General features: G+C 42.6%; 1 protein-coding gene across 7 annotated transcripts in view; it reads right to left on the minus strand.

Annotated features, from left to right (window-relative positions):
- frmd4a (FERM domain containing 4A) overlaps positions 1 to 11,460 on the minus strand; it is a 74,863-nt gene that overhangs the window by 36,494 nt on the left and 26,909 nt on the right. For 3 of the 7 annotated variants that reach the window (XM_005752848.2, XM_005752849.2, XM_005752850.2), the window contains exon 1: positions 8,075 to 8,598. The exons of 3 other annotated variants lie outside the window; for them this stretch is intronic. In XM_005752848.2, the coding sequence (XP_005752905.1) occupies positions 8,075 to 8,242 (168 nt within the window). In that variant the 5' untranslated portion in view covers positions 8,243 to 8,598. Of the gene's footprint in view, positions 1 to 8,074; positions 8,599 to 11,460 lie in introns of those variants that run through there. One more of the 7 variants, XM_005752847.1, reaches the window with a different exon arrangement.

Genomic DNA, 11,460 nt, shown 5'->3' on the forward strand with positions numbered 1-11,460 from the left:
CATTTCCTTTTTTTGGGTTTTGTAAATCCTTTATATACATTTGTTTCAACTGCACTTTGTGGTTGAACAAAATTTTGGCCTCACAGACGTACACGTGTGCATGGGCGGCTCACTCACAGAACCAGCAGTTATATTTAAAACTCTAAAACAACACCACAGTCTCCTATGATTACATCCAAGCAAACAAGCACAATGCGGTGATACAGCGCCACAGTGCGTCAGTATAGGAGGGAATGGCCGCAGGCTGCTTTGATTATTCAGTTCGAATTTTTTTTTTATGAAAATGAGATATACAGAAAGTGCCAAAAGGGCTTAATCCACTTTCTAAAGGTGGCTCCCCCAGTTCATGAGTCTTTTCATGTCTTCTCTTTTAGATGACTTTTCCCTGTCAGGTTTATTGGAATGGACCGTACAGTCTATCTGTCTGTCTATAGATGTACTGAGAGTGCCAGCAACCTGAAAGAAGAGTACAGAAGTTCAGGACAAATAGGTACGAGTGATGTCATGTCTTCTCAATGAAACACAGTCTCAGTGATTGCGGGGGATGATCTGAGAGGATGTGGACTGTCAGTGTTCACAGGGGAAGGATCTTTTACCCCTACACCTCCTCTCTTCATCTATAATTTAGACAATGAGAAATCACTATAGACCCAAGCGACCCTGTGTTCACTGATACTGCTGGCACTGCACTCAGAAGGACAGTGTGACGTAGAGAGGAGTGTGCGGTTCTGCACAGTATCCTTTGTATACAGTGTGTGTGTGTTTGCATCTGTGTGTACAACCCACTGAATTTTGCTGATCAATGAGCCTTCCTTGTAGAGCTCTTTTTATCTTTGCTTTCTTTGGCTTTTGTTTGGTGTCCCATGAGCAAAAACCAAAAAAAAAGGAAAACCCCGCATGTTTGTGTGTGCCCTCGTGGCATAAACTCAAGGGCACTGAGTGCTGCAGAGCAGTTGAACCCATGTGGCCTCTATTCCCTGCCCTGTGACAAGATGGAATACCAAACACGCTAATCATTTAGCAAGCTGAATATTAAACAGTGCTGTCTGCAAGTTCTATTTGTGTGTGTGTGTGTGTATGCATGTGTTTGTGTCCTAATGTATTCTACTAGCCTATTAAACATGTAGCCTGAGACCAGAAACAGCAGGGGAGATTTTGGGGCAAAAGGTGCCTAAATCCTCTCTGTGCCTTGCTGATTTTGCCTGGTGTGTGTGTGTGTGTGTGTGTATGTGTGTGTGTGTGTGTGTGCGTGTGTGTCCTCCAGGTCCAAAGACCCTCTAGGCTAATTAGGGAAACAGCCAAAGAACAACACCATTCAAAGCACTGGCTTTACAGGAGCTTGGTGAGCTTCCATCCTCATGATACTTCAGAGATTTTCAAACCACCCACTTCTTTAGCTGAGTGCATGGAAACATCCTGCAGTGTCAAGTGCACACACGCACACATGCACACATACTCTCGCGTGCACATAAATGTTTGACCGGCCTCACTGCTCCGTGCTTGCCAAAGTAAGATGCAAACAAAAGTTGCCATGGCAACGTTCTAGGAGATCTACCCTTGTCTGTCACTCAGTCCTGTGCCAGAAATGTAGGGCACTTAAAGGAGGAGGCAATGTCACACAATGGTCAGACATTGTAACAAAAATAGGTATGACTGTGGTGTACAAGTGTACAGCAAAAAGGCACGCAATAAAGGCTTCAAGTGATTCAGTGCACCTGATGACAGTGTCATGATGCCTGATGAAAAAGACAAGTGAACCCTTTGCTCTACCAAGCCACTATGTACTCATAATTTCACACATCTGCACCTTCACTATTCCAGCTCGCGTTCACAGGGAATTGGCAAGGGAAAAGGCTGAAAAGGGTTAAGGAAGAAAGATTGGAGAAAAAAGGAGAATACATGAGAGATGAGCCAGGCAGAGAAATCGACACAACATATAGAAGAAGCTGAAAGCTACGAAGTTATGGGCTGAACAGGGTGCAGCCTAGGACATTTCTTCATCTTGCTTCAGGATCTATTTTGAGGTATTATAATGAAAAAAAGGGGAATGAAAAAGAGTTATCGGCCCCTCCACAAGTCCCTTCCTGCAGCCTGTGTAGTCAGTTTGAACTGTGCTCTATAGCTGGGATTTATCAATCCATAACTTTGGTTCATTGTGACTAAGCTCCATTATGACACACTTGATTCCTCTGAGGCAGGGTAGTGAAAAATGACCCAGCTCATCTGCAGGGAGAGCCCTTAGGCATTTGTGTGTGGTCTGTGCACAGGTGTGTGTAGTGTATAAATATATAAATATATATGGATGTGGGTGCAATTCCTGTCGTCCAAAGGGAATCCCGTCACAGTAAAGATATTGAAGGTTATCCATTTGTCCACTTTGCCTCAAGGAAATTCTCAGTCTGAAGGTTTGGAAAGCCTTTTCTTTCTTTTGAAAGCACCTGATTAAAAAAAACGGCTGTAGTATAGAACCTCGACAAAGCTTACCATTCCTAAAATCTAAGCTGTGGATGTATATGCATTCACTCTCATTCAGGGGCACAATTAGCTACTTTGGACTGGAGGAACCATTTCATGTCTCTACAGTCTCTACTTTTTGTTTGTCGGCACTAGAGGAACTAGGAACCATCAAACCATTCTTGGAAACATTTTTTGAGGTCTTTCGTTAGCTCCTCCTTCAGCATAGACATAGTGCTTACTGTACACATGTAGTTGTACATGTGTTGATTTGTGTGGTGCTTACAACTGCATATATAATAACTGCTAGAATTCCTACTCAGCTGCTTGAGACATTCAGACACAGTGAAGCAATTTAGAGAGAAAATGAAGAAGATTAACTAACATTAATAATAAGATGATAAAAAACCACAACAATCATGGCTTAATGAAAGCTACCCTTGTCCACAGACTGGTAACATGCTGCACAAATGATTCATTAGTTGAATTCAAATTTCATCAAAGGCTCCAGGAGCCTCTGCCTCTTGTTAGTGAATCATTGTATACTTAACAATGCAAAAAGAAAATAATCACTTGTAATGTTACATTATATAACTTAAAATAGCACATTTGGGTGCTTTCAGCTACATGTCTTTTTTTTCCCAAGTCTATTATTACCACAAAAGATCCAATCATGGCACCTTCCGGCTTGTTGTGAATGTGGTCTAGTTGTTGCTATGCCAACCATGTAGCAACAATACTTCATGCAAGTGTTCCTGCTAACTGCAAATGCAAACAGGCAAAAACCTCAGAAATGCATAGCGGTCTTGGTGGACCACCCCAGCAGATAGTTACTGTTTGGGGCGATACACTAACTTGTCAGATCTGAATGTTTTGGCTCAGGCAAATGTTGATATTTCTCTCATCTCTCCAGTTTAATACGCATGCAAAACTCTAAACCTCTTTTCAGTAAACACATGTGGACTCACTGTTAGAGGGTATAATATCCGTACAAACAGAGGATCTGAGAGTCCCTGAGAGGGATTTCCCCAGATATTTACCAGATTCTCGTAGTAATCCTCTGGGATTACCATTCTATACCGTGGCCCTAACCTTTGAACTTAAAACATTATAAGCTCTTACATCCCCAACACTAATGTCGCATTCAAACCAATCTCTTCATTCGCTGGAAGAGGACCACCTCCAAAAACCTTATATCATGTCCGTTCTGGCCACGATTCAGACACACTGAGAGGATTTAAAGGGATACCCGCCAGCTTTATCGAGCAGGCCTCTCAGCCTTGGCCCAATAAAACACTGACTAGATACTGCAAACATGTTCAACATCCAAATAGTCTCCAACATGGTAACTGATGCCTGGCAAAGTTATTTAAAATCAGACAGTCTTTTTCACGCACCAACGATGGATGGTTTTCCTTTAAAAAAAGTATGACTACCATCCTGTTCATATCCAATATCGTGCCTTAAACCAGAGAAATCAGATTAGCCCTTCTAATACTGTACAGCATGTGTGAAGATGTCAGTGTGCGCCCATGCATGTGCCTGTAATTAATTAAAAGTGAGAGGCCATCCTGTGAAGGACTCTGATATATTTTTACATCACCGGAGAAATTATAGTCTGGCACGGTTGATAGCTGCTAAATGATAATATTGCACATGGAGAATTAAATTGGAGAAGGGTGTTGTGCTTTAAATATTTAACATGTAACAGGGTTGCAGATCGTAAGAAGCCTCATCAAACAACTTTAAAGCAACAAAATGTGGACAACGATTCAGTCTTTGATCGTGAATTATGATTTACAGAGTGAAATTATAACTTAGAGTTCAACTCCTGATGAATCAGTTCAGAAGAATTTTCCTTGCTTCAAACATGATCAAACAACGACAAGCTTCGCTCTCCTCCGCTTTTTCCTCTTCCTCTTTCACACATCCATTTACACTCACACACTGGGTATTTGATAAACCTGGGAATGGAGCAGTGGAAATGTTTTCCAGACGATCTATGCAAATAAGTCCTAATCCCCAGGGATACACTGTAAACGGCTTGAACCACCAACACAATCTACAGAGGGGTATTTGTGTGTGCATGTGTGTGCGTCGATGTAGGGATATCAAACACAAACACACCTCCAGCTAGTTGCCAACAAATTAGAAAATTACAAGTAAATAAACAAAGTACTGGAAAACTTTGGTACAATGTCGATTCTGGCCTTCCCATCCACGAACCCTTTCTGCCGGTTGTGGGAAAAGATTTTCTCACATACAGATCCTGACTTTGGCAATGAGAACAAAGACTGCTGCCAGACAGCCCTAGCGATCAGAATTCTTCAGCAGGAAGTCACAAGTTTAACTTCATCCTCTATCCAATAATTACTTGGCTGGAAAATGGGATAACGTTGGGAATAAGCAAGGACACAGAGATTTCGGATTCTGGACATTTGCCTGCCTGTCATAAGGTTATTTACCGACATCTGTTTCAGTAGAACACTTTACAAATTGACGATAAATTGAACATGAGCGTAAGAGAGACTTCACAAAGTAGGCTGATTACAATCGTGACCTAATTCAGGGGAGCTGCTGGCAATCACAGTGGATTCTTCCCAACACTGTACTTTGACTGAGAGCCAAAAGTCCACAAACAAAAGCAGTAACTGGACAGATACAAATGAACCAAGTCTAAGACAGAAGAAGGATTGTGTATCCTATATCTTAGGGTGCCGTTGCTGCGTCTCTGGTTCGTATCATAAAGTACTGGGACCACTCAGTGGGAAAGGAATACATCCAATACATTTTCTCACAGGAAACGGCACCAGATGAGTTTGGTGGGAGTAAACTGGCTTGGATTTCAGTGTAAAATATGAGGAGAGCCTACGAGCTAATGCACCATAAGAGTTACAACGAATATACCTTATGCGTGCAATCTTAAATATGCATAAAATGTTTCAGTGGTATTGTGTTGCTAGGAAACAGCTTGGATCAAAGTTTATTTGTCATGTAGGAGAACCAGTTTCCTGTCAGCATTGTTATTAGCAAGAGCTGTAACAGGAAGCAAACTGAGTCTATCTAGGATGTTTATCTTGTCAAGTCTAAAAAGTCCACGGGGATGCCGAACACGCTTGCTAAACAAGTCACTTCAGGTTGTTATGAATAAAATGATGGCTCGGAGTAATTTTTGTGAGTTGTATTACACTGACTACAGGTTGATTAAAAGAAAAAAACAAAACAAGAAACAAAACAACAAATCTTGCAGCTCAGGGGAAGTCCGACCACCTGTGTTTGCTATAGTCTTTACTGTTGCGTCTTCCCTGCGCAGGATATCCTGCCTTCGGGATGGGGTGGGATGATAAGAAGGGGGTTGGTAGGATATAAATGAAAAAAAGAAAAGGCACGATGTGAACAGCTGAAATTGATGCAAATTGGAAGCAGCACGAGAAATGACAAACAAATACCCTGAGACACTGTGTAACGCAGCACAGCCGAGCGCTGCCCTGTTGGTACTAACCCTGTTTAAGGGGTCGCATCACCAGAGGAAAAAGTGTGACTGGAGGCTGTTGAGTCAATATTACTCAGCCTGATGTATGGAAGTGTGAACACACAGCTCACAAGAGAAATAAGTGCACGTCTGTGTGAGCAAACAACATTTCATAAATGCCGTCTGCTGGTTAATGCAGCGCTACGGCTCCATCGAACAGGGCGATGATCCGCACAACACGCAGAGCGACGTTGGTGCGAAATCATCACCTTGACGCACAGTATTCCCAAATGGATTGAGCATACTGGACTGGTGGTGATGCAAGCCTTCACTGGTCACAGTTGAAATGACTGCAGGGAGAAAGAGCTGAAAGGAAAAGCAGTTGAATTTTAAGTAGGAACAAATTTTTGAAAAAGAAAGTTTGAGAGTAAAACAAGGCACGGCATGGTCCTGGGACAGGTTAGAGCCACGACTGGAAATGTTTTCCAGTTCAAGAGAAGAAAAAAAAGATGGAAAAGAAGTGCAGAAAGTGAAAACAGGTTGGTAGAAGTTAAGGCCTTGTCTGTGTCTATCATTCCGGCTCTCTTTCTTTCTTTTCCCCTCTCTCTCCTATTGTGTGTGTGCCAGTTGTGTGAGGCTGGGTATCTCATTAACAGTAATAGAGGAAGCCAGGCAGGGCGGCAGTGAGCCAGGGATATCCCCATCCCACAGTCTGACACACTGACCCCTCCTTCTCTGCTATTGAAACTCCCACCGCTATTAACTGCTCCACCTTGGACTGTACCACTTTTCCAGGCCAGGGGAAATATTGTTGAAAGGACTTCTCCAGAGGATGTTTAGGGAGCATTAAAAGAGCCCCTCCTGAAAGGTGCCTTAGTGTGGACCAAGATGGGGTTGTTAAGGATGGGTTAGACTTAGGGAGGCCTTGTTTCAGCTTCCTCTGATTGTGTTACCCTCCCTTAGGATGCTTAAACCGAGGAGCTACATAAAACCGCATTTGAAGACAAAAGTTAGAATAACAATCCAGATTATTCTCCTCTTGAGAATAAAAAGGGAATCGGAGAAAAAAGGCAGGAAAACGCGCATGCTGTGTATGTTTATCTTCGTGTGCATGTATGCGCTGATGAATTTTTGCTATGCAGTGTGCTTCTTATCATTTAGCTACAGGCCTGGTGAGTCTGTTGGGTTTGTCCTGGTGGTACCAGCTGCATACAGGCCAGGTGAGATGCTTGGGGAATACTAATGGGTCCATGAAAGCCCTGTGCATCAATTCAGACATGGTGACGTGAATACTGATCAAGCTTTTTGCTGAATCACAGCTAGACAGGCACAAGGCACAAAAGAAGCTGCTGCTTTTACACAAATAAAATAATGCAGACTAGAGAAAGGGCTTGCATTATTAAAGCAAATTGACACATTTAGAGAACACAAAGTTAGCAGGGAGTGAAATGTGAGGCAAAGGAGACAGAGAGACCAGACAGCTTACAAAATAGCCTCTATGTGTGTGTTTTTGTGTGCAAGCATCCCCCTTTTAGATGCCCATAGAAACACTTACCAGCTTAACAGCTTAGTTACCACCTCTTTAATACTGACCTTGGCAACGTAACTTCCTGTTGTGTATGCCGAGCACAACAAAAACAAAAGAACACTATACACAGGAACGGCTAAGTGAAAAAAAGTTCTATTCAGTACATAAACCTAGCAGGAACATAGCCATGACATCCAACCCAGTTCTGTCCTTCAAGCTTAATGAAACAAATCAGTCAAGTTTAACCCTGCCCTGTCTCTGGCCCCAGCCTTTGTCAGGAGGACATACCTGGCCCTAGAGTACATCATCTGTTCCCTACTTGTCTTTCTTCTTCTGCCTCAAGCCCTTGACGCACAAGTGCAGAATCCTTCATTAATAACAGCTCCTTATTACACGGGAGGGCAGCATGTAAACGCAAGTATGCCTTAAGAGGTCCACAATTATTTGGGATAAAATGTAGTGCAAAATGCCTACTGAGATGAATGTGCATAGAAATCTATCTGATATATATACTTTTTCTTTCTTTCTTTCTTTCTTTCTTTCTTTCTTTCTTTCTTTCTTTCTTTCTTTCTTTCTTTTTTAAATGTTTACGTTTTGTGTGTATTGGAGGTGAATCCTACCTGATAAAGCGGCCTTGAAACACACCTGTGTGTGTGCAATAGATGCAGAGGCCCAGGAAGGTTCCTGGCATGCACGCGAATCCGCCGGATGGCTGTGGAGGTGAGAGTCCATAGCAAGCCCTGTCGAGTACAGACCACCTCATCTAAACCCAACAAGACAGCCTCCATCCCTAACTAACTACTTTGCCACCAGACGAATACACAGCAATATGAGTTTATATCAAAGGGACATCCACAGGTAGTGGCAATGAGATGGTATGATTAGCCTTTATTGTCCTCTTGATGCCACTTAGATCCAGTAGATAATACATGAGTCATTTCTAGAGGTAAGCCTGAGAGAGACAGGTTAACCCCAGTGTCTGTCTCCTCTCTTGTCCCTCTAGGGCCACTTGCTTCTCTGGGATTCACTGGAGTGATGCCTCCTCAAGGTCAAACCATGCTAGTCCTTCTGCCCCAGTCCCACACAGCTAGTGTTCCCTGTTGACTCCTTCTCTCCTGGTCCTCCTCTCTTCCTGTCCCTTTTCTTCCCACTGAAGCAAAGCACCCTCTGTCCGTTGCTCTCAGCGTCACAAACACAAACATTCCCACTTAGGAAATGCAGCCGGTCTCTTAGTCTACCCGACTGGAGGTTGTTTTTAAAGCGATATGCACTCGAATACTGCAGCACACACTGAGGGAAACCAGTCCTCTCACTTTCTCTCTCACTGTCTCGGTTTTCAAGGAAAGAGGTATGTTTCTGTGGTAAGTCCATTCCTTTCAAACACCTGTTCAGACTGAACACTAAGTGTATGTTTTTGAAGGAAAAGAAGACTGGCACACATTATATACAAGCATAACTGCAAGCACGATACAGTAGAATGAATCACAGTAACACTGACATCTGGTCACTTGGATTTTTGCCAGAATGTTTTTAAAAAAGGACATATTTTTCCCCCAAGCCAGTTTTCCCAGGCTGGAGTATCCTGGTCTGACCTATCTAAGCTTTGAAAAAAGAAAAATGATGCCTGCTCCAACCGTCTGCTAGTCTTCGCCAACTCATTATCTTGTGAAAAAAAAAAAGACTGAATATAATTCATTACGTCAAACTAAGTTGTTTATTTGAGTCAGAAATCCACAATGAATCTTACACTTGCTTGCATACATCCATTTGCAAAAATGGCCACATGGAGGCAATACAAACCCCATATATAATCTCTGCCAAGCAAGCAGCGCCTGTATGTAAATCCTTGCCAGTCTGTTATAAATTCTGGCTTAACAGCACTACTAAAACACTACAGCTTGTATGAGAAATGCTCACTATGTTACGTCTGATAGAAATGTTAAAGTAACTCTAAAATCAAACACACACATTTTTTTTGCCTCCTGCAGATCACGACTGGTTACAGAGAATTTTATTTATGGCAGTTGTGCTATTTAAAAATAACGTCTGCTGGTTTTGTGCAGCCAAATGCTTTCATTTTTCCTACTTTCGTCACAGTCTGTCCTCAGAGACTTGATCGATATAAAAATTCAATAACTCTGTACAGTACAGTAATTCTTTGCCTTTTCTACCAAACCACCAATCTGACTGTGTGTATGTGGGGGGGGGGGGATTAAATGGCCTTTCGTAGCCCGCTCTGATTCATTGCGAGGCTTATTGATGCGAGGGTCATTTCTGTACTGCTGAGATAGTGTGCTTGTGTGTGAGACTTTGTGTGCATACAAATTATTGTATGACTTAAAGGAACCACAAACATATGAGTGGGAGGCTGTTGTGGTGTACATCGGGTTCAGAACATAACATAAGTAAACCTCTAAGAATCAGCTTACATTTACACCAACCATAAGCTCCAGAATACCTCTGCTTCCACAGCAATCATTTCCCATACTTCTATCTCAGGGTTTGACGTTGTCCTCTCAGTGGTGTCTTGAGAAACTCATGAGGAATGTGTGGTATTTGTGCAGTGTGAATTTTCCAAACTGACTGGAGACGCTCATCTCACAGTGACCGTAACTTACAAGGGGGTGTAAATATTTGTTTCGGCGAGGAGAGAAGAGGGAGGCTGGGTATGAGTGTGCGCTGTTCCCATGATTCCATGTGTTTGCTGTGTCCTGCTGAATCCTGGGAAAGGTCAGACAGCCACTGTGATGTAAACAGACACGGCCAACAGTGTCAGCTGGGCGGCTATCCACGAAGTAAGAAGACGGAGTGGAAAAGAGACTTTTTTTACATTCAGAACCGTGATGGACAAATTGAATTGACAGTTAACTAGTGAGAAAATCTACATAAGACACGGGGAAATCATCTGTCTGCTCCTCATGTATACATGACTGGCCTCTTTACTTTCTCCTGTTTCTCCATCTCTTTTGGCCTCTTTCATCTCTCGTCTCTCATATCTCTCAGTCTTCCTTCTCTTCTCTGATTTTCCACTCAGGCGTGTTACACTAGAGTGGAGGCAAGGCAGAAAGAGCGAGTGAAAGAGAGAGGAGTGGAGGGAAATGGGTCACCAAAACTATAAATTCACAAGCAGATTCTCAGCTGAGGCTCTCTGGCACACAAATACCTTAAACGAGCTGTGCGCCGGAGAGCAAAAAGTGCACCTGACACTGACACGTTGAAACACTTTATGCAACACTGAACCCGACACGTGACTTGCATGGGTCTAGATTGCTTTGGATTTTTCTTTTTTTTTTTTTTCCAACATACAAAGACACACAGATCGATGTCATTGCAACAGAGCTCGTAAGTGACACATCCATATAGACCCAACCAGGAATTCAATTCTGATCAGTCTTGCTTAATGTGATCACATTAGAGGTGCAAGCAGAAAAATCAATAACATAAAGTAATCTGGCCCGAGAGACGGATGAATGCAATGAGCTTCTATATGTCTGCGTCTGTGAGAGTGAAAGAGTGCATGCTGTGAGCTTTAGTTTCACTAGTCCTGTGGGTGTTTGGAATAAATTAAATAAAAATATTGTTTACTGAGCATTTGTGCAATGAAAAACACCCAGTGATGACATGACATAAGCCTTTGAAGTATTGGGACTTTTATACTCTCTTAAGTATAGAAGTTGACCTAGTTCATGTGTTATATGCTCTAAATACTGTACACACATGCATTAAAGGGTGTTCACGCACATGCACGCACATATACACTCTCGCTCTTTCTACCTATCTCTCTCAAGCTAATCATTGTCTCCACTTTGCCTGGCAGATAAATATTAATGAGGATTACTATGTTACTGCAGCACACCCACGGGAAACCAAGAGCCTGCCACTCTCTCCTACTTTCTAACCCTTTCCTGCTCTATCTCTCTTTGTTACTCCCACACGCCCACACACACACACACACACACACACACACACACACACACACACACACACACACACACACACACACACA

Source organism: Pundamilia nyererei, unplaced genomic scaffold, assembly GCF_000239375.1.
Source record: "Pundamilia nyererei isolate P.nyererei 1_Seehausen unplaced genomic scaffold, PunNye1.0 scaffold00386, whole genome shotgun sequence".
Taxonomy (NCBI): Eukaryota; Metazoa; Chordata; class Actinopteri; order Cichliformes; family Cichlidae; genus Pundamilia; species Pundamilia nyererei.